Raw genomic sequence first — 25896 nt, 5'->3', positions numbered from 1 at the left:
AACTGCTGGAGGGGACGGATTGTTTAACTAGTTAACTCTTTAGTATAAGCGGGGGTCTCTCTGGACAGTTAACTTATTTTTACTTGAGCACTCATGTTTTGGCAAGTATTCATTTGGAGCTGGTTTAATACTGTGGTTCAGAGCTGTAACAAACGGGCAACTCCCTCAGCCTTTATATATAGTTCAGCCCCAAATGTCAAATGCGAGGGAGTAGATAATAAGAAAAGATAAAATACAAATTAATGTTAACAATGCATCTATTTTATGATTTTCCTCTCATATTAGTTAATAATTCTTAGCATTTATATGATGCTTTTCATCTTCAAAGCACTTTACAAATGTTAGCTAATTAACTATGAGGTAATGAGGCCTGGATAATAATGCTGCAGTAAATCTTCTCTAGCTCAGATTATGAAGTAAAAATGGAGATGTATGTATTCCTACTTTTTTTTTTTTTTTTTTTTTTTAGAGCATTAGGTGGATCTTAGAGATTTTGTGAGTCTGAGACTCGGGCAATTTATCTTTGATGTAGAATGTATGTTTCTCTGTAAAAAACCTTGGGCAATTCAGATGCTCGTGAACTGTAAGGATTTTCCCATCTGGCAGGTGGTTGGCAAACTTTTTTTTCATCCTAGCTTTGTCTATTCTTATTTCTCCTCACTTTCACCTGATCTTTCTCTTCTTGTCTAATAACAGAGAAAGGTTCAAAGGGAAGGACATTTACTATGAGGAATTAGGGACAGACACCGATTCTGTTTTTTCCCAAAATTTCCCACGTGGTTTTAGTTTGCGATCTGCACGCTAACACACTCGTGTTATTTTACATTGCTTTGTATGATGGTGCTCGTGCCGGCAAATTTCATTAGTTTAGAATGGGGTATGTGTGCACTGTAGACAGTCTGGCTGGTATGAGGCCTAAATTATAGAAATTTTCAAGAAAAGCATACTTTATTCAACATAAAGTACCATCTGATATAAAACAGACTCTAGTAAGCAAACGAAGTCATTACTGAAAGCACTGTAGTTCATGGCAGACTTCTATTACAAACTACAAGCACACTGCTTTATGAGAATGAATTGCTTGCTGCACTCACGCTCTGAGTGCACGTCGTATTTCCCTGAACTCTTAATTTGGAAAAGCTCCTAAAGTTAGTCAGATTCTTCTTATTCATGAATTAAGACTCTGACAATTCAGAGGGAATTTTATTTGAACCACGGAAAGTCCTATATACTCTAAATTAGAAAAATTTAATTTAACAAGGATTTATCCTATTTGTTAAATGCTTTCCCCTCCTCTTTCTAGGATTTATATATTGGTCTGTGTCTACCTACCCCAAACACAAGGCTGACAAATAGAGGGCTCCAGCCTTGGACCTCTGTCCTCCTGAGACTTGGGGAACACGCTGAAACTATTTGGTTTTTGTTTTTGTCTTTTAATGTTTATTTATTTTTGAGGGAGAGAGAGAGAGAAGGACACAGAGAGAGAAAGCACGAATAGAGGAGTGGCAGAGAGAGAGGGAGACACAGAACTTGAAGCAGGATCCAGGCTCTGAGCTATCAGCACAGAGCCTAACGCGGGTTTCGAACTCACTAACGGTGAGATCATGACCTGCGCCTAAGGTGGACCCTTAACTGACTGAGCCACCCAGGTGCCCCCACGTTTATACTATTTGGAAAAAGCCAGATGATGACTACATCTGTATAATACACTACAATGTTCATATGATGGATTATTTTTTCACTTTTCAGTCTGATTGTTTTAAAGTCCTGAACACCAAGTACCAGCCTATATGCTTTTACAATAATAATAAATCATCAAAGAGAAGAATCAATTGCTATAATATTCCGAGTCTAGTTCTATACATGCCTTAGTGATATGGCCTCTTTACCAAACTAGTGCCTGGTGACAGATTGTACATAAAATGTACTGTCATTGTCAAATTAGTATCTCTCAAAGAAATTAATTGCCCACTTAACTTGTAATGACATAACTTGATCAACTGGAGCTTACAATATGCTGGTCAGGGAGAAGCGTTTCTATCATAAATCACGACCTCGTCCCCAGGCTTTTATCCCTAAGAATAGATACCCTTAGCTTGTTGTGTCATTAGGATGGCTCCAGTCTTCAGATGGGGGTGGGGGTGGGGTCAGGAAGGAGGAGAAAAAAATTGAAATTAACCCTTCTCATCAGTGACACCTACCCCCCTCTTTCCCATTTGCAGGGGGAAAGGAATGGACCCCAGTGAAGAAGGGAACTGAACCAAGTGCTTTCATATTATTTCAATGAAATCTCTCAACTGAATTCACTAACTGATTTCCCTTCTGTTGAGACGATCAATTTCTACATTTTGGAGAAATATTCTTAAAGCATTCCTAATCTGCTTTGCTTGCTTTGTGGTTACCCTTGCTATCTCTGTATATTTTTACTCTAGAAACTTGCTGTAGCCTGCAAGAAGCATGGAGACTTAGCATAGATTTGATTACCAAGAAAGGCTTAATCCCTGGCCTCCTTTTCTCGGTCCCTCCCCCAAATCTGCCACTCCCTTCTTTCACTAGAGCAGAATCAATTTAGATGGAGAGTCTTGCAGCAGTGGGAAAGCAGTATGAGTACACAGTGGACTACTGTGTGTATACGCTGACGTGGAACTGGCCAGGATAAGTTAGTGATTCAAAGATGCCATATACTACGAGCAATATAACACCATTTTATGTTTTAAAAGCTTATATAGGCTGGGCTCTGTGCTGACCACTCAGAGCCTGGAGCCTGTTTCAGATTCTGTGTCTCCCTCTCTCTCTGCCCCTCCCCTGTTCATGCTCTGTCTCTCTCTGTCTCAAAAATAAATAAATGTTAAAAAAAATTTTTTTTTTTAAATAAAAAAATAAATAAAAGCTTATATAGGCTGAAGAAAAGCATGAAGAAGTGTATTAGTTCAATGTTTTATAATAAGGATACAGACTTTTAAAATCATATGCTCTTGACCAACTCTCATACTGTTCAAATCTTAGCTCAAATGTTCCTGGTTCCATAGGACCCACCCTGACCACCTTGTTAGGCTGCAATCCATTCTCTGCTCTCCCCATTCTCCATGTATCATCTTCAAACATACTTAGAGTGACCAATTCATTGACCAAATGGAACACTTTTGAAGGTGAAAGGGAGCGTTAACTGGAATGGGGTGGAGACAGAACAATATATATAATCTGAGACTATCTTGAACAAACCACCAGAATGTTTGGTCACTCCAGACACACTATGTAGTTGATTTATTTATTGTGCTGCTTGCTTATTGGCTGTCCCTCAACCTAAATAAAGCTCCATGGGAGCAAAGGGGCAGAGCTTTTGGTCTGTTTTTGTTTTGTTTTTTAACATGGGATGTTTTACAAATTTGCGTGTCATCCTTGTGCAGGGACCACACCAATTTTCTGTGTATTGTTTTAGTTTTAGTGTACATGTTGCCAAAGTGAGCATGCTTTTTGTCTGTTTCTATCTATTGGCTTATTGGTGCATCCCAAGGCCTAGAACAGTGCTTGGCACATAGGAAGTGTTTGATCAAGATTCACTGAATGGATGAATACAAGAATGAATGGACAAATACACTGAATGAATAATATATGAAATTCATTTTGGGACACATGTTATATAAATGTGGAAGAGTGTTCTAAGCTAAGTCATAAGGCTGAGTCTTTGCCATACCCATGGCACTTTGTTGCATGTTCTACGCATAGTAAGAATATGCTAAGTGTTTCCTGATTAAATGAATATTTAGTTTGGATTCTGGTAAATTCTCAGAACACCCATCCCTGTTAAAAAAGTTTTTTTTAATGTTTATTTGCTTTTGAGAGAGAGAGAGAGAGAGAGAGAGAGAGAGAGTGTGTGCCCGCACACGTGTGCACGCATGTGTGAGTGGGGGAGGGGCAGCGAGAGAGGGAGACACAGAATCCCAAGCAGGCTCCAGGCTCTGAGCTGTCAGCACAGAGCCTGACACGGGGCTTGAACTCACGAACCATGAGATCATGACCTGAACCGAAGTTGGACGCTTAACTGATGAGCCACCCAGGTGCCCACCCATCCCTGTTAAAATGAGTAATTCAAAATATATTACAAAATCTAACACTAATGCTATTTTAGCTGATGTCCTATTTTCCTTCTGTTAAACAAAATTCAGCTGAGCAAATGTGAAGATCTAATTGGCTTTATTCAACAATTCATGAGTCAGGCAGTATACCATCTAGCAGATAGAAGGGAGCTCATAGGGTGCTTGACTGGTGCAATCAGTGGAATGTGCAACTCTTAATATCTTGAACCCCACATTGGGTGTAGAGATTACTTAAAAAATAAAAAATCTTAAACAAAAACAAACAAGAAAGAAAAAGAACGGAGCTCCAGGGAGCTGTACAAAATGGAAGACTTTTATAGGCAGAAGGAGGTGGGGCAAGAGAGTTATTCTAGCAAAGAATGGATTATTTCAGGCAAAGTCACCTTCCTTTGGAGGAAGGCTGGGGTCTATTAGGCAGATTACCTCACTAGTGCTGAACAGGTAATTCCAGATTGACTGGTTAAGATTATATTCCTGAGGGAGGCTGAAACTGCAGTTAGGTTAGGTATTAAGTGTTGGTTTGTTGGCATGGGGTTTAGCACAAGTGACTCCATTTTGAGCTTGTTGTTTCTTTCTTTCTTTTTTTGTTTTAACACTTCATTAGTATGGATAAATGAGAATGGATTTACTAGACAGTAATATAATATTGTTTAAGTGTTCTCCCTCCTCTCCCTTTCTGACTATTTGGAAAGCAATTTCACTCTTCAGTAGGAAAAGTTTTCTATTTACATTTTATTATTTTTTCATATAGATGTTTTTGGGGGGGGGCACAAATTAAAATATTAAGTTACAGATGGCCTTCTCACATGGTCTGATTTAAAGTGCTCCCTAGTGTTTTTCTTCTCTCAGCTAGTAACCAATAGCTTGTGCTGAATTAGTTCCTGCATAGTTTCCATTTTCTTTTCTCACTTTACCATTACAATGTACATACGTAAAAAGCACCTTAACACCCACATGTATTTTCCATATAGTCAGGAGGGACATAGGAAAGACTGTTCTTCAGGATTAAACACACATTCTCATACTGCTCTCTCATTCATCCTTCTTCCTTATTTTGGTGTAATTTAAAACCTGACTTGGTTACCCCCATAAGACAACATTGTGAGGCCAACTGCTCTCTTTCTTCAAAGTCCAGGTGGTACTTGTACTTAAAGAGTGATTTGAAATGACTTTCTCATTAAATGCCTTTTGTTTAACCTAATGTCCCCAAAGGAAGCTCTGATTCATTTGGGAAATGTTTTCAATAATGTATGGAAAGGACAGTATTCGGAGAAAACTAAAGGGCCTAGGAGTAAAACTGTGAACTTAAACGGGGTGGGGGGCAGAGAGAGGAACAAGAAAGCCCTTGGCCAGAGGGAGCTGTGTTTACGTTGAACATCTGATTTGGGTGCTGTCTCCTATAGATGGCATGAAATTGGAGGGCATCTCTCTTTCTAAAAGCAGGCAGAGTGTGTAGAAGGAGTGCAGGGACAATAGGTAAGTTGGGAAGGTAGAGAGAGGACCTGGCTATGGATGGGAGAGTTGCCAATGGAGCAAAAGGCTTCTGCGAGCAGAATGAGGATGGAAGGGACCACTGGGTGTCAATCTGCTTAGACAGCACAAGAATGTGTTAGACTGGGGACAATCCCATTCTCATAGTAGTGTGATAATAGCACACATTGTTGTGATAATTATTAAGAAGTTGAGCTTCTGATATACTTTCGAAGAAAGTTCCTATTTCAGGGATAAACTTTCCAGTCTTGTTAATTTTTACAGACTGAAGGTAATATATATTAAAAAGTGAGAAAATGTCTACAACAGAAATGCACATGTTTTGCCTTCTCTGCAAGGCAGAGACATTTCTTTTCAGAGACATTTCGTCAACCTTAAGTTAGAAAAGCCTACTCCTGCTCTGAATCTGACCTTTAGTCTTTGTGTGGCTGCTGCTGCAGTTAGTTTTTAGTTCTAAGGCCTAAACCATGGAAAGAAAGGAAGAACAGGAGGATGGAGGAGTGGGGAGAGCGGGAGGGAGTTTGGAATGAGGAGGGCAGAAGAAGGCAAGTCGGACACCCGGTCCTAGGTTAATTTTTGTCGCTCAAGATGGCATCTTAAGGACTTGAGTTTTAATAAACTCCACTCTAATACCTTCCACACTGGTTTAAAACAATGTTTCATTTCATTAAAAGTTAAGGACTTGTAAATTAATTCAATCTATCAAGATTTGCAACAAAGGTTCTCATACTTTTTTGTGCATGGGAGTCACTCAGGGTACAGGTTTCCCCTCACCCGACCTCCAAAGTTTCTGCTCACCTAGGTCTGGGTGGGCCCAGGAAAAGGGCATCTTTAGCAAGCTCCCTAGGTGGCTCTGATACTCCCAGCCCAGCCGGAGGCAGCTGGAGAAGCACTGGTTTAGCACTCCTTATTCTGACTTCTCCTGGGTTGGGTTAGGCCCCAAGAGCCTCCTCTGATCTCTCTTTTATTTCTGAAGAAGGAAAAGCGGCTCTCACTTCTCTCTCTGTTCTCTGGAGGTAAAGGGAACAACTAGGTTTCTGTGCCCCCCCTCATCCCTTTCTCTCATTCTCAGGGCTTTTTTCACACATATCCTGAAGCTAAACATGCCAGCTTCCTTTCCGCTTATCAATGGGATGGGAAAAGTGAGCACCATTACTGAAGTATTGTTTAAATATGATGTGACATTCTGACCCCCTGAAGCTAAAGCCATTACGAGCCGAGTAACACCTCTGATGTCCTTGCAGGAAGGGATTTTCCCCTCTGTGATCTTTGTGTGAAGATCTCAAGTGGACAGCTCTGCATCGAGCAGAAAAATCACAGAACTTGCTCAGTGTGACTTATTTTTAACAGGAACGTGGAAATAAAAGAAACGCAAAATAATGTAAGGGTTTCATGTATAGTACAGTTGCATAGTTGGGGGTGTGAATTTAATTCCTGGCACAGAGTAGTCATTTAATACATATTTGCTGAATACATGAATATATTTTAAAAATAAACTCAAGCCCTATTTCTTAGCTCTATGATATAGACATAAGAGATACACAGTTAATTTCTATTACACCTCTTCAGAGAGCCATGGCAACTTTTAAATCTCAGCTGAGCCGCTATTTGGTCATATGATTATTTGCTATGATTGTCAAGAACCTATAGCTACACAGTTGCATGTACAATTATTAGCCACTCCTGACCCAAAATGGATGGGTTAGCCTGCAGTTAGTTAAGAATATACTGCTAGGGGCACCTGGGTGGCTCAGTTGGTTAAGTGTTCGATTTTGGCTCAGGTCACGATCTTACAGCTCATGGGTTCGAGCCCTGTGAGCTGAGCCCCATGTCAGGTTCTGTGCTGACAGCTCCGAGCCTGGAGCCTGCTTTGGATTCTGTGTCTCTGTTTCCCTCTCAGCCCCTCCCCCACTCATGCTCTGGCTCTCTCTCTCAAAAATAAATCAACATTAAAAAAAATTAAAAATAAAATAAAAGAATATACTGATGAGGTTTTATAGAACTTTGGGATCTTTCGGTGCTCAGAAAACATTAGTTTCTTGTTATATTAAGCTTATATATAAATATTGGTGAAAAGATACAGATTTGCTAATAATTAAAAGTTGTTAAATCACTCATATTACACATATAGAAACTAAAAATGTTAGATTACACATATAGAAACTAAAAATGTTAGAATGGTAATGAGTGACTGGAGAGACCTGGCATACTGAATGGGAGTTAATGCAGGATGCTAGATTTCAGGGCATAAAGTCTTGGGATTTTGTGATGGTTCAGGAAAAGCCAAGGAAGCTAATGATTGAGGGTCCTCAGAGGCCCCATGGAGAAGCCCAATGCCCTCACTTGATAGGTGAGGAAACTACAGCTTTGAGAGGATTCTCTCTGCTTTTTCTCTTTCCAGCCCCTTCAACCATGCTTTCTCCTTTCTTTTTTGAAGAGTTCTTGGTGATCTGTTAAGTACTCCATGCTGCCTTCCTTCTTCCCACAGTTGTTGATCAATACACAGTTCATCAGATAGGATTACATCATGGGCTTATATTCTATAGTTCCATTTATATAGTGTAGTATAATCATGCAACCTAAAAAAGAAAAAGGCAATAGAACCATATTGCTGGGCTTCTGGTCCAAGGAGTTTTCATGAGGCCAAACCTATTTGGTGTCCCCCAAGAATGGCTGGAAAGTGGTAAAAAAAGTTTTCCCTCCAGTTCTTTGGGTAACAGGTCTAGAGCAGGGGTTGGCAAACTTCTGTAAAGGGCAAGGTAGTAAATAGTTTAGGCTTTGCAGGCCTGCCATTGTGTTGTGGGAGCAGCCACAGACTATATGTAAACGAATGGCTGTGTCTGTGCTCCAATAAGACTTTATTTAGAGTCAGAACCACAGCCAGAATTGAGAGTCAGCGGAGTTTTCCTATTTCCCTTTACCCTCTCAGCTTCCCTTTGCCCATGGGCACTCTTGGTGCTGTGTGCCTATAGCTGCTTTTGCACAACATGCCCCAGATTTTTTATTGCCTCTCAGTCTCCAACAAACTTATTTTTCCTGGTTCACTGTTTCAGGACCAGCTCTCAGAAGTTAGCTCATTTGAGAAACCAATTACAAAAAAAAGTGTAAATTGTGACAATTTTTTGCCTTCTTTAGGATGAAAGATAGCTCAGGTTGGTCTCCAAATAGAAAGCTCACCACCATTTTTCCCGTTGCCTTGTTAACTTTCACCAAGATACCAGGAATATCTCTGCAAATCCCCATCAAGGCTATTCCATAGTGCCTCAAGACCTCCGCTAACTTCCTATAAAAATCAATCGTTGTCTGAAAGCTTCAAGTTTCTTCTCAACTTGGCTTCAATCGAGTCTTTGGTAATCTATTCAACTTTCTTTTCTAACAATTTTTTTTTTAAGTTTATGTATTTATTTTTGAGAGAGCATACAAGCAAGTGGGGAAGGGCAGAGAGAGGGAGGGGAGAGAGAGATGTCCAAGCAGACTCTGCACTGTCAGCACGGAGCCTGACATGGGGCTCAGACTCACGAACCAAACTGTGAGATCATGACCTGAGCTGAAATCAAGAGTCAGACGCTTAACCAACTGAGCCACCCAGGTGCCCTTCTATTCAACTTTCTTGACAGAGTCACCACTTGACCCTCTCTGCAGGCCTCGTACTGAGGTTGCAGGTGTTACATGGCAGCATGGAATAGGGATTAAAGGACATTCTGGAGCCAAACTGCCTGGGCTTACGTGCTGGTGCCACCAAACTGCAGGGTCTTGGGCACGTCACTGAAACTTTACATACCTCACTTTCCTGTGAAAATGGTATAATGATGATAATATATATCTGATAGGTTAGTGTGAAGGTTAAATGGAGCAAGAGGGGTCAAGCACAGGGCTTGGCATATAATAACCACTCAGTGCATGTCAGTTGTGTTATTCTCCAATAAAAATTCAATGAAGGCATCAGCATATTCTATATTAAACTGCAGTTTGGTTACTCTGACCCCGGACAGACTGTCAGTTAACCATCAACATTCCTTAAAGGACTGTTTGACTCCTGGAAAGAGCCTGCTGGACTCCGCCACAGCTAGATTTGCATATTGCTCCTCCCTACTAGCTCTCTGACAGCGGCCAGATAACGTGACCTTTCTGAACTTCCCATTTATGCTTTTTACCTACTTAGCATAGCTGGTGTGAAGACCACATGGGAGAATGCTAGTGAAGTTGCATCAAATAAATGTATTAAATATTTTTATTTCAATAATGGCTTTCAGATTATCTCTGTAAACATCCGTAGAGTTCTTGGAAGGCACTAGGCCTGGTAGCAACATCTTACATGTCGGGAGAATTAGGGAAATATTTTTGGAAAGAAGAACGCTTCTTTCTAAGCAAGTTGTCTGCTTAGAACCACTTAACCTGTGTATAAGTGAAGCTGGTCCTAGATCATAGGACATTATGGGAAGCCTGATAGTCCGGTACAGAGAATCCAGAATGTAGAATAAATTAACCTAGATTTTACTCTGTTTTTACTCTGTTATTCACTCACAGTGTGACCCCTGGATAAGTCACTGGTTGTCTGCTCCATCATCTGTAAAAAGAGTGGGGTTGGCCTGGTATTTTCTAAGTCTTCTTATTGTTCTAAAATAGAACCTTCAGGTGTACAGAGCAGTGACACGTCATCTTTACGTCCCCAGATCGATCTGGCAAGTAACAGCCAACCATCCAAAGTTATCAAGGGGATGGTTAACTGGCAGAAATATTTTCTTTGATTTTAACATCGTAACGTGAGTGGCAATAAGACTTTCATTGTTTGCTTGATTTTTTTTCCCCTCTCCTTTTGTTTTGAATGATACATGGCCCAGTAAAACCACAAGTGAGTGTGAATGAAGAAAACATTCTGTGTGACTCAAAGGCTAGCATTCTTTCCTGTCACTGACCAAGGGGCTGGTTTGGAGAACATTAAATACCAGAGGTCATGTAAGTGGGTACCCAACTAACTAAATAAGCATAGACCCTCCCCAACTCCTCATTTTATTCATAGGTTGTCACTGGTTCACGTATGTCATGTGTCAACGCACAAACTCCTTCTCTTCCTTGTATCTTGAGTATACTGAAAACATGATCTGTTTGGGTACTTCCGTTAAACTGCCAAACTGGTGTTTACACATAGACATAGTCTGAACTGATGACCAGGTTAGTCATTTAACCAAGTAACCCGATCAATAACCAGCCCATGATTCAAACCACTCGGTGTGACTGGATGCGGTATTGTGAGTGAGTCATGGATACAAATAAAATATTTGAGAGGAGATATCTCAACATCTTTCCAAAATTTCTACTTCATACAAATTTGACTTAGGATGAAGACTAATGTAATTCAATAATAGCTACATAGAAAAGAAATACCATAGGTAACTTTAGAAAAAGGAATCTCCAAAAATTTATTTTAGAGATAGTCTCTGAACTTTGAAATATCTGTAAAATAGTATATATGACATAACAATCCCATTCTCTTGAAGGTTATTTTAACTGTGATCAAGGAACTGGCAATAAATACCTCATACCTTATGAAATCTCACAAATCAACACTGGCAGTGTGGAAAACCAATAAACACAGATTTGAGCAAAACACCTTTTAAAAACTGTTTTAGGGGCATCTGGGTGGCTTAGTCGGTTAAGTGTCTGACTTTGGTTCAGGTCATGATCTCATGTTTCTCTGTGTCAGGCTCTGTGCTGACAGCTCAGAGCCTGGAGCCTACTTTGGATTTTGTGTCTCCCCCCTCTCTCTGCCCCTCCCCTGCTTGTGCTCTCTCTCTATCCCTCAAAAAAATAAATAATAAAAAAACCCCTGTTTTAATGATTAACAAGTGTCTGAGGTCTAGTCACTATACTGATTTTTTATATAACTTTGAATTTCATTGACTTCATTAACATAAAAAAATCACTTTCTCCCATCCACAGTGTAAACCTTAATCCTAATCCTTCTCTTCAGCCTGTTTCCAGCCTACAAATCTGGCCAATCCTGCAACCCCCTTGAATTATATTTCCTCCTCTTTCCTTCCTTTAACCACTGAATTTCTGGGAAATTAGCCAGGTGCCACAGGAAACTAAAGTGACTGTCTCAGTCACCCAGCTGATAAACTGCAGATAAATTCCAGATTTCAACTCATTTCTTCTGCATGGGATCATCTTTAATTTATCCTTCCTCCACCCATTGCTTCCCCAGCCCTTACTACCCAATCTGCAAAGGACATTTTTACCGGATGTATTAATTTCACACCACTTTTATTCTCCTTCCATCATTCTAGCTTAGGTCTTTAATACCTTTTGCTGAACTGCCACATAAACCTTCCGACTGATTTCCTTGCCTCTCACTTCTCCCTTTGCACTACTGCCAACAAGCTCTTTGCAAATTCCAGCTCTGTTCATGGCATTCCTCTGAACACAATCCCCAGTGGTTTCTGGTTGCCCAGTAAATAGAGTACAAACTCCTTAGCACAGCATTCAAAGTCCTCCACAATCAACTTCTCCAGTGGTACCTTTTATTTACTTACTATGCTTCAGTCAAACAAGAACAGGACCTGAATTTTTCCGGGTGCTTCAGTCTGACTGGGCTCTTTCATTACACTTGGTTGTTGTAGGTGTACAAGGGTGCTTAGAATGGGGGTGGGAGGGACTTTTTTTTTTCTTCTAATTCACACCAAGACTAGCAGCTGCCCTTGTGTTTTCTTTTATGGGATGGCAGCTCGTTCTACCTCTGTCCATCTCTGCTCAAGCCACCATTCAAGATTCAGGTTAAATGCTGATTTCTTCATGAATCATTCCTTCATTTCTCTATGCTCCCTCTCTGCTCTTACTTGCTCTGCCATTTCCTACTATAAATATCTATGTATATGTCACAGCTCTCTTCCTCTATTGTAAACTCCTACATTAGCTCAACAATGTCTTAAGACAGTAATATCTGGAGATTAATTGTGTGAAACAAATAATTTATTATTAATCATAGTTCAAATATACACAGTTGTATACTTGGAAACGGTGAATTGTATTGTATGTGAATTACATCTCAGTAAAGTTGTTATAAGAAAAATAATTCAAATATTAATATTTGTAAATTATTTACTTAATGATTTTAAGCAGGATAGGTTACAGCATGGCAGATACAGCATGCACACATTTGTATCTCCTGTTTCCTGAGATCTCATTTACTTATTTCTTTTTAAAGTTTGTTAATTAATTAGTTAATTAATTAATTAATTTAGAGAGAATCCCAAGCAGGCCCTGCACTGTCAGCACAGAGCCTGACATGGGGCTCAATCCCACAAACTGCAAGATCATGATCTGAGCTGAAACAAAGAGTCATATGTTCAACCGACTGAGCCACCCAGGAGCCCCTCTTGAAATCTTATTTAAACAGCAGTAAATTAGAACTAAGAATAATAAACTCAAGATAATGATAAGAATAGAAGAGTGAATCATCAAAGGAAGAAAGATTTTAATATATTTCTGGAAGATGAAAAATGGATAGAAGTCATCTTGCTTCCAGTAATAAAGGCCTAGGTAGTTCAAACTGTCCTCTCCTTGAGCCAAATAGTAAATTAGGACAAGATTTAAAAATACCTAATTGAAGGCACTGGAAAGCTAGCAAGAGAATGAAAAAATAATGAACCAAGGTCTAGAAGAAAACAGAAATTCTGAGAGAAGAACTTGGCACTGGGGGCAACTTTTCTTCTGGAAGGAATTTGCCAATTTCAGAAAAGGCAACTAAGAGGCTGCGAGGCTAAACAATGAAGAGCAACAAAGGGGACGAAAGTTGGAGTCTTAAACACCTATCTTCCCCGCCCCCCCCCCCCCACTTCCTCACACACACACCCTGACTTGGGATGGTAAAGAGCTCCACTTTAGGAGATAATAAACCAGATGTCTACTGTTCTAACAAGGATTTCAGGTCAGTTTCCAACCATCATAGGCTCTACAGTTGGATTAAAGTGGTCCTGATTTATCTGTGCCCACAGCAAATGCTACTGTTTTATGGAAGAAGGGAATATTATTCTGGGTCTCAAATTATCTTTACAAGCAATGTCACAAGTATAATTTCTAATACGCAATAAATAATAACCAAGAGAATAAGAAAACATAAATGAGAACCACATAAGTTAAAACTGCTAGAAACCAAATAAAGAGAAACCCTTAAAAGCAATAAGGGAAGAAGACAAATTACCTTCATAGGAAGAACAATTTGAATTACAGTTGTCTTTTCAACAGATACAATGAGAACCAGAAGATAATGAAGTGCTATCTTTAGAGTTCTAAGAAAAAATAACTGCCAATATAGAATTCTGCACTCATCAAAAATATCCTTCAAAAATTAAGATGCAATATAGACATTTTTAGTTAAACAAAAACTTATAGTAGCAAACTCATAGTAAGGACATACTAAGTGCCCTTTAGGCAGAAGGAAATGGATCTCAGAATAAAGGTCTGAGATGTGGGAAGAAACGAAGAGCTATGAGAACAATAATAATGTCTTGTGGGATTTAAAATATATATGAAATTAAAATATACCACAATAGGGCACCTGGTTGCCTTATTTGGTAGAGCATGTGACTCTTGATCTTGGAGTCATGAGTTCAAGTCCCCATGTTGGCCTAGTTAGAAATATACCACAATAGAAGCAATATAATCAAGGAGGAATATATAATATAGATAGAAATATTGTTAGTGTTTTAAGGTCCTTGAATTCTTGAATTGTTCAAGAATAGGGTAAGAGTATTAAGTAATATTAGATTTTGGTTAAGTCAAGGAAGGCATATTGTAATTTCTTGGGTAGCCAAAAAATGGTAAAAGTGTGTATATGTACCTAATGATATAGGCTTAATATACATAGAGAAAACAATTGCCAAAACTAAAAGGAGAAATGGATAAGTACACAATCATAGTGGGAGATTTTTAACATAGTTTTCTTACCTGATAGAAACAGCAGTAAAAAAGTTCAGTAAGCATGGAAGAGAGGACTATTAACAAACTGGACCTATTGTGCATATATAGAAGACTGCAGAATACACCTTATTTCTAAGTAAATATGGAATATTTATTAATAAAGTTTTTATTATGGAAATCATATGCTGAGTCATAAAGTATCAATAAATATCAAAGTCATTGAAATGATACTGAATTTGTTCTCTGGCCATAAGAAAAATTAAGGTAGAACTCAACAACAAAAATATAGGAGATAATCTTTGTATGTTGAGAAATTAATAAACTTCTGAAAATCTCATGAGCAAAAAAGAAACCATAACTGCATAATAGTAAAAACACTTTCATTTGCTACTAATTCCATACTTAGAGGGAAAATTATAGCTTAAATAAATATATTAGAAAACAAGGCTTAAAATCCCAAGAGATTAGAAAAAATAACAGCCAATTTTATTAAAGAAAAAACATAATATACCTAAGAGCAAAAGTTAGTAAAGTGGGAAACAAATAGATAATGAAAAAAATGAACAAAATCAAAGGTTGTTTCCTTTAAAACACTAATTGACAGACCTAGCAAGAATAGTCAAGAAAAAAGAAAACACAAATTATCACTACTGCAAATGAAAAAGGAGATCTTATGACAGATTCTACAATACTAAAAATATCTTAAGAGATACATTGAGCAATTCTAACCAAACTTGAAAATGCAGAAAAAAGAGACAAACTTCTAGAAAACTAAAACCTAACAAAACTGACACAGGAAGAAACAGAAGATATAAGTAGTCATAAACTATTAAAGAAATTTAATCCGTAATTAAAACTTTCCCTCATAAAAACTGCAGACACAAATAGCTCCTGTAGTGAATTAAAACTATTTTAAGAAAGAACTAATGTCATTCTTACACAAACTCTTCTGTAAAAAAGCAAGTAGGGATATTATGAGAATTAAGAATGTATATGTTAATTTCATTATGGGCACAGATATAAATTTTTAAAAAATTAATAAATCAAATGCAGCAAAATGTAAAAGGATAATACAACATGATAGAGTTGTATGTACTGAAAGGATGCAAGGCTGGTTTCATGTTAGAAAACCAGCATAACTCACTACACTGACAAAATAAAGGAGTGAAATCACAGAATTATTTACATGTATAAAACATAAGCATGTGATAAAATCAAACATCCACTTATAAGGGAAAAACCCCTCTAGAGAACAGAAAGGAACAGCAAATATTATAATTAATGATCAAACACTGAAAGCTTTCCTCTTTGAGACTATAAAAAAAGACAAGAGTGCCTACTATTAGCCATTCTAAACAACCTTGTACTAGAAATCCCAGCCAGGTCAGTGTGGCATTTCGATTAAAACAAAAATGACACGAATTCTTTACTGTTCCTTGTATGTAATCCTTTGCAATGTAATGGGACTCTGAAGCCCCTCTTGAATGTGGGTTGGTCCTGCATTTTGTTTTGGTTAAAAGAATATGGTGAAATTGATAACGTGCCAGTTCTGGGCCTCAAGAACGCTCTCCCCACCCCCAGCCCCCTTTTTTAGAGACTTTGACACTGCCACTGGGGATAATAACAAATTAGAGGATGAGCCCATGTTGAGTAGAACTAAGTTGGCCTAGCTGTCCTTGCTGTGGCCCTAGATATGTGAGAAACCCAGTCAACATGAACAAAAGTGGTTAGCTGACCTGCAGCTAAGTGCAGATGCACAAATGAGTACTGGCAAGACTAGTTCAAACCAGCATAAATACTCAGCCAACCCACAGACTTGTAAGAAATATGTGCTTAATTTTGGGTGGTTTATAATGCAGCAAAAGCATTATAAAACAGACAGTAAGTCAAGAAAAAAACAAAGTATAAAAACAAGTATGAAGTATGAAAAAGGAAGAACATGTCTATAGTAGTTCACAGAGGATATAATTGTGTATGCAGAAAATCCAAAAATATCTACAGATAGATTATTGGAATTAATGACATAGCAAAGTTGATGCATCTCAAATACAAAATATCAACTGCATTTTAATATAATGGCAATATCTTAGTCTGTTCAGGCTGCTATAACAGAATTCCACAGATGTGACTTAAACAACATAAATTTCTCTCTCATAATTCTGGAGGTATAGGAAGTCCAATATCAAGGTGCCAGTAGATTTGGTGTCTGGTGAGGAGCTACTTGCTGGTTAACAGACAGATATCTTTTCACTGTGTCCTCATGTGGCAGAAAAGGCAAAGCAAGGTCTCTGGGGTCTCTTTAAAAGGGCACTGATCCCATTCATAAGGACTCTACTCACATGACTTAGTCACTCCCCAAGGTCCCACCACCAAATACTGTCATGTTGGGAATTAGATTTAAACATGAATTTGGGAGGGGAACATAAAAATTTAGTCTAGAACGGGCAACAAATAGTTAATACATAAAAATTAAAAAGTGTTAAATAATATCAAATTATACATGGCATATAGGGATAAAACTAATAAACCATGTGTAAGATTTCTCACATAAAATCATAAATCATTATTGAGAGAAGAGAAGGAATAACTAAACAGAAAGATATATCATGCTTATAGTTTGGAAAACTCAATATTATAGGCATGACCATTCCTTCCCAATTGACTTATAGACTCAAGATAATTACAAAGAAATATGAACAGTTTTTTCCCCCCCATAAGTTCACTATTTGAATCTATAATATGCAAAGACCCCAGACTAATCAAGGGTCTCTTGGAGAAGAAAAAACATGTTGGAAGACTTGCTTTGTCATATGCCAAGGCCTATTATAAAGGTACAGTATTTAAGACAAGGATATCCAATCAACAGAACAGAGAATCTGGAAATAGATCCATTATTACCTGATTTATGTAAATGGTAGTATTTTAGAGCAGTAGGCAAAAGATGGCCTTTTCATTAAATGGGGCTACAACAGTTGAATCTCCATTATGAGAAAGTATGAAAATTGGCCCTTACTGCACACCATTCACACAAAATCACTTCTGGCTGGGTAGAAGATCTAAACATGAAAAGCAAGAAATAATGCCTCCAGAAGATCCTAAAGGTAAATATCTATGACTTTGGGGCCGGACAAGATTTCTTAGTATGCTTTTAAAAAGTACTAATCAAGGAAAAGATTGATAAGTTGTACTATGTTAAAATTACAGACATTTTTCATCAAAAGATATTTTAAGGGAATGCAAAGACAAGGCATCTAGTGGAGAAAATACTTGCGACACATATAATTAACTATATGTAATACATTTCTCCAAATAAAAAGAAAAAATATAGTTAACCCAATTAAAAATGGGTGTATCACAAGAGAAGGTATTTAAAATGGGCACTAAACACATAAAAATGTGCTCAGTTATCATTATCAATTAGAGATATGTAAGGTATAAATCAAAGTGAGATTCTAATAGATACCCATTAGAGTGCCTATATAAAGAAGGCTGATAATAGCAAGAACTGGAAGTTCTCTTATGTCACAGGTATGACTGTAAATTGGTAAAATCACTTAGGAAAACAATTTGGTATTACCTACTGAAGTGCAGTTATGTGTACTTTAGAACTCTGCATAGCCCACAGAAATGCATGCAAATATACACTAAGAGACCTGGAACAATGTTCACAGTGGCAATGTCCAAAATAGCCCCAAATTGGAAAGAATTCATATTTGTCTATCAAAAGCAGAATGGCTAAGTCAGTTATGCCATATTCACAAACTGGAATGCTACATAGTCATGAAAAGGAATGAACTACATTTCTATTACACAACATAGATAAGTCTCACAAATATAACACTAAAGAAAAGAAACAAGACCCAAAAGATTACCTACTACATGATTCCACCTACATAAGTTCCCAAAACCTAACTATAAGAGGCAAAATTTAACTGTAGTGTTTAGGAATGCACATGAGTGGTAAAATTATAAAGAAAATCAAGGAGATATTTACCAGCAGAATCATGAGAGTGCTTGTCTTTGGGAAGGTGGTGGTTGGGAAGGGACAAGAGGGACACTTCTAGTGTGCTGACAATGGTCCACTGCATGCACAGATGTTTATACAGATGCTCACTTTCTGATAACTGACTGAATTGAGTCTTCTGATTTGTGCCCTTTTCTGTATTTGTATGACATTTAAACATAAAGAAAGTTAAAGGAAGTGGATGGAGGCATATCTTCAGATGAACCAAAATGTAAAAACAGCAGCTCAGAGCATGAACACCAAAGGTGCAGTTAAGTGAAACTGTTCTATTCCCAGAATGATTTCTATTTTGTCCAGGGTCAGTTATTTTGTTTGTCTTGACAATATCCTTCAGCCTGTTGGTTTTCTTCACGTCAGGTATCCTCGCAGAGATGCTATCAAAAGTCAATGACACATAAAAATAGATGTTTAATTGTATAAAGTTTAAAAGGTAATCAACAAAAATTTAAATATACAATTATAATCACTGGAAGAAGTAAGAGAGAAGGGAGATAAAACTGAAATAAGTGCACATCTTTCATAGAAGGAGAGAGTAAATGTTATCAATAATGATAAACCAAAGAAGATAGAAGTAAATTATCCATAGATACGATGGAAACCATTAGAAGAATTAGAAATAGTAAAAAATGGTTGACTCTGCGGGGAGGGACTAAGGTAGGGACAGAGAGATAATGTTTTCCATTATCAACCCTCTGGACTATGTGATTTTTGTTTTGTTTTGTCATGTGCATATTACCTTGAAAAATCTCATAAGACTTTTATGAGATTCCAGGTTGAATCCTTCTCATATACTTGATTTAAGAATTGCTTCTTGAGTTTGTGGCATTATGACTAGTCCAAGAATAACATCAACAATCTGTAGATGGTGTAGTTGGTTTTCTTGTTTGTTTGTTTGTTTGTTTTATTTATTTTGAGAGAGAGAGAGCAGGGGAGGGGCAGAGAGAGAGAGGGAGAGAGAGAATCCCAAGAGAATCAAGAGCTGGATGCTTAACTGACTGAGTCACCCAGGAGCCCTGTGAACCCTATTTCTAAAGTAATGTTAGGAGTTATAGCTTGGCAATGACTAATTAGTGTAGAGCTTCAAAATCATCATTTTATAATTATTTCTGTTTCCTTTAAACTTATTTTTAGAAATATTTAATTAGAAACAAGGCAGGTATACAATTACATTGTACACAGAGAAATAGGAAGTTAGAAATATTTCTACTCAACAGTTCGAAAAATAGCTAAAGTATCAAATCAAAAGTAGATAAGTCAATGATAAAAGTAAAATTTCAAAACAGGATATATGACCTCATACCAGTCAGAATGATGTGACAAGAAATAGCAAGTGTTGGCGCCTGGGTGGCTCAGTTGGTTGAGTGTCCAACTTTTCATTTCGGCTCAGGTCATGATCTCATGTTTAGGGAGATCGAGCCCAGAGTCAGGCTGTGCTGACAGCATGGATCCTGCTTGGGATTCTCTCTCTCTCCCTCTCGCTCTGCTCCTCCCCTGTTCACAGGCACAAGCTCATTCTCTCTCTCAAAATAAATAAATATTAAAAAAAAAAAAAAAGAAACAGCAAGTGTTGGCAAGGATGAGGAGCAAAGGGGATCCTCGTGTGCTGTTGCTGGGAATATAAACTGGTGCAAACGCTGTGGGAAAAAGTATGGAGGTTCCTTAAAATTAAAAATAGAAAATACTGTATGATCCAGTAATTCCACTACTGGGTATTTACCCAAAGAAAATGAAAACACTAATTCAAAAGATCTAGGCACCCCTATGTTTATTGCAGCATTATTTACAATCGCTAAGATATGAAAGCAACCTAAGCGGTCGTTGATAGATGGATAAAGAAGTAGTATATATATGCAACGGACTATTACTCAGCCATAACAAGGGATGAGATCTTGTTATTTGTGACAACACGGATAGCCCTGGAGGGGTATTATGCTATGTGAAGTAAGTCAGAGAAAGAGATACTGTGTGATTTCACTTACATGGGGAATCTAAGAAACAAAACAGATGAACAAATGAACAAATAAACATACAAACAAAACCCAGAAACAGACTCACTGATATAGGAAAAAAAACTGGTAGCTGCCAAAGGGGAGTGGGGTGGGGAGGTGGGAGAAATAGTTGAAGGGGATTGAGAGATAACATACTTCCAGTTTTAAATAACAAATCACCAGAGATGAAAACTTAAGTACAGTAAATTCAGTCAATAACAGGGTTGTATAGTGACAGATGGTAACTATGTTTATAGTGGTAAGCACTGCACGATACATAGAAGTGTTGAATCACTATATTGTGTACCTATACTATACTTCAAAACAAAAATATTTATATTAGAATAATGTTAAAATCTATATATTCTAGATATTTAAAATTTTTTTAACGTTTATTCATTTTTTTAATTTCTTATTAAATTTTTTTTCATGTTTATTTATTTTTGAGACAGAGAGACAGAGCATGAACAGGGGAGGGTCAGAGAGAGAGGGAGACACAGAATCCGAAGCAGGCTCCAGGCTCTGAGCTGTCAGCGCAGAGCCCGACGCAGGGCTTGAACTCACGGACCGTGAGATCATGACCTGAGCTGAAGGCGGACGCTTAACCGACTGAGCCACCCAGGCGCCCCTAACGTTTATTCATTTTTGAGAGAGAGCACGAGCGTGCAAGTGGGGGAGGGGCAGAGAGAGAGAGAGAGGGAGACACAGAATCTGAAGCAGGCTCCAGGCTCTGAGCTGTCAGCACAGAGCCCAATGTGGGGCTTGAACTCACAAACCATGAGATCATGTCCTGAGCCAAAGTCAGATGCTTAACTGACTCAGCCACCCAGGAGCCCCATATTCTAGATATTTTTTAAACAACAAAGTTCACTTGTGTTTCTTCTGCTCTGTCTGCATACCTTATAAACATTTCTTTGGGGTGAACATCTGAGAAAAAAAATCAAGGCTCATTTTTTTTTTTTAAAAAGTAAAGTTTAACTATTCAACTTTTCCTATATTTTTTCCTCGTAAAAAAAATTTCTGAGATCTTTAAATGCCTCCTTTCATTATTTTATCTCTGTAAAATGTGGGTATTAAAATTCTCCCCTTTATCACTCTGAAAACGATTTTTCTCTATTTCCTCCAGTTAATTTTTCTAAAAATCTGGGAACTCCCATTGTACTATCTGCCAAGTATTTTAAAGTAAAAAAAAATGTTGAGAACATCTGTTCTAGAGAAAAGGTCTTGTAGGGTTTTTTTTTTGTTTGTTTGTTTTGTTTTGTTTTTTACCTCACACAGCAATCTTACACATTGTTTTGCATAGAGGAGTTGCTCCAAAGCTGTTTGCTGTATTGAATCATATTGAGTAATATAATATATGGTATAACATTATTATTATAGGACTAGCCCAAACTGGAGTGAAAAAAATCAGAGTTTATGGTATAAGAAAAGTGATTAATCATGTGTAACAACAGAATTGAAATTTTCTTGTCAGATACGTTAGTATAACTAAGTGAAGTCCCTCCATTCATTTAAGTGCATTACTGGATGTCCACTCTGTGCCAGGCACTACCCTAGGCTCTGTGCCCACAAAGATAGACAAGACAAGATCCTTCCTCTATAATCACTCACAGCCTAGTGGAGGCAGCCAACCAGAGACTGGGAAGTTACTAAACCACAGGACTTGGACTATGGCAGGTCCAAATTTTCTGTCCCTCTAACTCCTTTCTATTTACTGCTAAGGTGATGGGAGTAAAGAAGCAAAAGCTTTATCAGCATAATAATTAGCAAGAGAGGTGTCCATCTGCCTTATAGAAAGACTTAGGCTTGCCCCCTAAACACAAAAAATTATCCTGACCTAGGAGACCTTGAGTGCACTCCTTTAGGATGGGAGCACTCAGCAGTGGAACCCTGACTCTGGACAGATGCCTGGAGGGTCTTTCAGGAAGGAGGTGGATGCCAGGGAGAGGTGAGGTAGAAACAGAGTCCTGGATTTTCACAGGGGCAGATTTTGCATGGATGGACACAGCAGGAAAAATAAATGTCAGTATTCATGATTGGCTAATGGCAAGGTTGTCTGTTACCCCCCTAGATGTTGAGGTCTCCGTTACTCCCATGAATGATGGTTATTGCTATAGTGAAGATGTGCTCAGTGTCCCACAGCTATGAAAAATTGCCCCGCTCAGGCTGCACTGCAGATGTGGGGAGGGCAATGGAGGTATGAGAAAATGGTTGGGAATATGAAAATTGTTCAGTAAGGCTCAGACATGCACCATGTGTCCAAAGAAGCTGACCCGTTGCAGTGCTTTCTTATGAAATGACAATCAGTCAACTACCATGATTGTTCTTACCCTCCGCAGACTTGGGGGGGGGGGCAGGAAGTACAGCTCAGTGCTGAGCAGAAGATGCTCCTTTTGAGGATGAGGAATAAAAGAAAGGGCAGGCTGGGTTGTCTTCCTCAGGAACGGAGTCCACAGGTGACAAAGATTTATAATACTCATCTTCCCCATCAAGCACTTTGATTTGGCTGCAACAAAGAAAAGAGTTTTCAGGAAAAAGAGAAAACAAATGCCGCAGTCATCACCCAGGCAGCTAACAGTGCATGAGTACTGGGAACAGGGCTGGGTCCCACCCCCGGAAGGGAAGGACAACTTAGGGTACCTCAGCGTGACCCAGAACTCAGGAACTGACTCTGATCCACCAAGCCTTTGCCTCTGGGTCACAGACTGATAAAGGGCTGAATTTAGTGGCGTCTGGAGGCTGTGATCATGTTACAACTTTTCTGTCTGAATTTACTTGTCTGTCCCTGTTTGGTTCCTAGATGAGAAAGTTCCCCTCTTGCCCTCCTCCAGTTCTCAAATTAGTACCAGTTAGCTATGTCACTGTATTCTCGGTCAAGATACTAACAATCAAATGGGCCACAAACTCTTTAGTGTCCTGTGTCTAACCACAGGGGGAAATTTTCCTCTGTGTATCTTTAAGGCCCAGGGGTAGGGTGATGTGGGAAGTGGCCTGTTTGCACTGTGTGGAATGCTCTCATCTGTGAGAGAGTTTTATACAATCTGCCATGACTGCAATTAGGAGGAAACTACAATTTCCTGGGATAATTACGAGAAATACCATTTGCCTTTAGGTGGCAATTTCAGCCTTTTTGGACAGAATAGACTCAAGTTTTATATAGCTGCTACTGTGAAAAGTAGTTTCCAGTGTCAATAATAGTGGTGATATCCCCATTTGCATATTTTTAGAAGCTCTTCTGGAAAGTTTTGCATTTTCTGTAATATCACAAAAGACCCCTTCTGTTTACAGTTGCTTAGAACTAAGAAGACAGATATTTACCCAAGTTTTCTTGGCTTCCTTTTGCTCCCTTGATATTCTAGAGTTCCCTGTGGAGAGGGCCAAGAACACACAGTCAAAGCAAAGCAGCAAGTCGTTAATTTTTAATTCAAAGTGATTTTGTGTTGAATGCAAGCAGATGCTGATAATATCAGAAGTCACAGCATAATTTTTTTGATCAAAGGGCTCAAGTGAGCCTGATGAAGCATGCATCTTGCTCGTCTTTGATAAACCACATCAATTATTCACCGTGAAGGCAGACATCCTGACATGAAAGCAACAGATAAAGAGCCTAAGCACATGTTCAAGAAGAGAGCATAAGAGAGTGGGGGTGGGGCTGGAGGGGCTGGAACAGGTATTAATAACAGAATTATTAACTGGAAACAAAGCCAGTGAAACAGCTTTATGGCCACTTTGAACTCACATTTAACTGGTTATAGTACATGGTGTCCTCAGGGCTACTCAACATTTTGGGCTGCTGACATCTTCGGCGAGGTGTTCGCTGCTTCTGTACAAGACCATTTTCTGAAACTGCAACAAGACAGCAAAACTTTACTGTAAACCATCTGAAGTATTGGGAAAATTAGGTAAAAATCGCTCTTCACATAAATGCACTTAGTGGAAACTGTGTCTCATTTTAATGGGCATGTTAGAGCTCTGCTAATATTGGCAGAAATGTCATCCTAAAACACATACACACACATAGGAATTGCTAAGTGTAAACAAAGGCCACTGTCTGTAACTTTGCCTTCATCTCTCTTATCTAAATCAGAAGTCAAGAGTGACAGAAAGCAAATTGGTTTGTCCATGCTGGTGAAGTAGAGGTTGGTGGCCAGCCTTTGTAGAGCACAGAGTCCTATCTTCATGGGATAACTCAGGACAATGAAGGCAATCCGGGATAGTTTGCACCACATCTTGCAGTGAGGGTTCAAAGACATCTGGAGCACACACCCTCTTGGGTAGATGAGAAGCAAACCTTTTGGTGGGATACGTTTCGGAGGGAAAATGGCTTGAGCTAGTATTTACTGAAATGCTTTGAACAATACCATTGATCCATGCAATCTCTGGAGATAGCGTAAAGGAGAAGGGGAAAAGATAATTGCATGATTTCACAGAGCAGCCTCTCCGTGTTAGCCCCGATTTCAGAACCCTGGACCAAGAGTGAACTGGAGTTTAAGAAACCACGTGTCCAATGAAGTCATGATTTATTTCCCTTCCAAGCAGATGATTTTTGTGGAATCTGCTGTCCTTTTGGCACTATATCTGAATCAGGATTTAGCAGTTTTAACTTCTTGCCAACACACACACACACACACACACACACACACACACACACACACCCCAGAGCTGCCACACAATACTGTTTATGAATGTTACAGTCCAGAGAAGAGTTCTCACTTTCCTGGGCCGAGTGTGTATCATATTCATAAAACAGGGTTGTAGAATTGTACCTGGAAACATAGTTTCACTTCACTAGAGGTTCTTACTATTTAGGGAAACTCTGGGGGAATTTTCTAAGTGAAGAATGACTCAGCAAGAACCATTATGAATAGCAAATTATCAGTTTCCTAAGTATGAAGTTTCACACCTTTACTGTTCTTGAACTGGAACCTATCTTTATTGGCCAAGACTGTTAGAACCACACAAGGATTTAGGAACTATTTATTCTAAATGCCTATTTTTTATTTTTTTTTGGAAAAGAAAACAGGCCCACGAACGTTGAATGACTCATCCCAGATGAAATGGGAGAGTGAGGACCTAACCCTAGACTCTTACCTCCTGTTCTGGAAGCATTCTTTTTAAAACTACAGCATACTGTCCTTCTTAACAAGAAACTTTTTTTGTAAGCTAAGATCTAAGTAAAAGTAAGCTCCATCGTGCTATGTTGCTTGCAGAAGGTTCTAGTAGCCATTAAAGATATCCCTGTACACATCTTCAGGAAGTCTGGGTAGAGGGCAGGACTCCAGTATCTTGGGCTGGCATCATCCTCAGAGTATAAGGAATCCAGAATTGATATGGGTTCTTTCTGCTACTTCCAACATACCTACCGCCTGCTTGGTTT

At 38.6% G+C, this 25896-nt stretch overlaps 1 protein-coding gene and 1 non-coding gene across 15 annotated transcripts in view; both read right to left on the bottom strand.

The window, feature by feature from the left end:
- Nucleotides 1-3362: 3362 nt before the first annotated feature.
- LOC113598347 (U6 spliceosomal RNA) lies at nucleotides 3363-3469 on the bottom strand. The gene has a single exon (XR_003419021.1). It is a non-coding gene; the product is annotated as a U6 spliceosomal RNA (small nuclear RNA).
- Nucleotides 3470-22826: 19357 nt separating this feature from the next.
- The window catches only part of MYO3B (myosin IIIB), a 471131-nt gene continuing 468061 nt past the window's right edge, over nucleotides 22827-25896 (bottom strand). For 13 of the 14 annotated variants that reach the window (XM_053215252.1, XM_053215254.1, XM_053215253.1 and 10 more), the window contains 3 exons: nucleotides 24259-24365; nucleotides 23838-23884; nucleotides 22827-23025 (listed from right to left, as the gene is read on the bottom strand). In XM_053215252.1, coding sequence (XP_053071227.1) covers nucleotides 22887-23025; nucleotides 23838-23884; nucleotides 24259-24365 — 293 coding nt within the window. In that variant the 3' untranslated portion in view covers nucleotides 22827-22886. The remainder of the gene's footprint in view (nucleotides 23026-23837; nucleotides 23885-24258; nucleotides 24366-25896) is intronic. The other variant, XR_008295422.1, reaches the window with a different exon arrangement.

This window comes from Acinonyx jubatus, chromosome C1 (genome assembly GCF_027475565.1).
Source record: "Acinonyx jubatus isolate Ajub_Pintada_27869175 chromosome C1, VMU_Ajub_asm_v1.0, whole genome shotgun sequence".
NCBI lineage: Eukaryota > Metazoa > Chordata > Mammalia > Carnivora > Felidae > Acinonyx > Acinonyx jubatus.
Note: the sequence above shows the minus strand (reverse complement) of the source record. Positions and strands in the feature narration are given on the sequence as shown.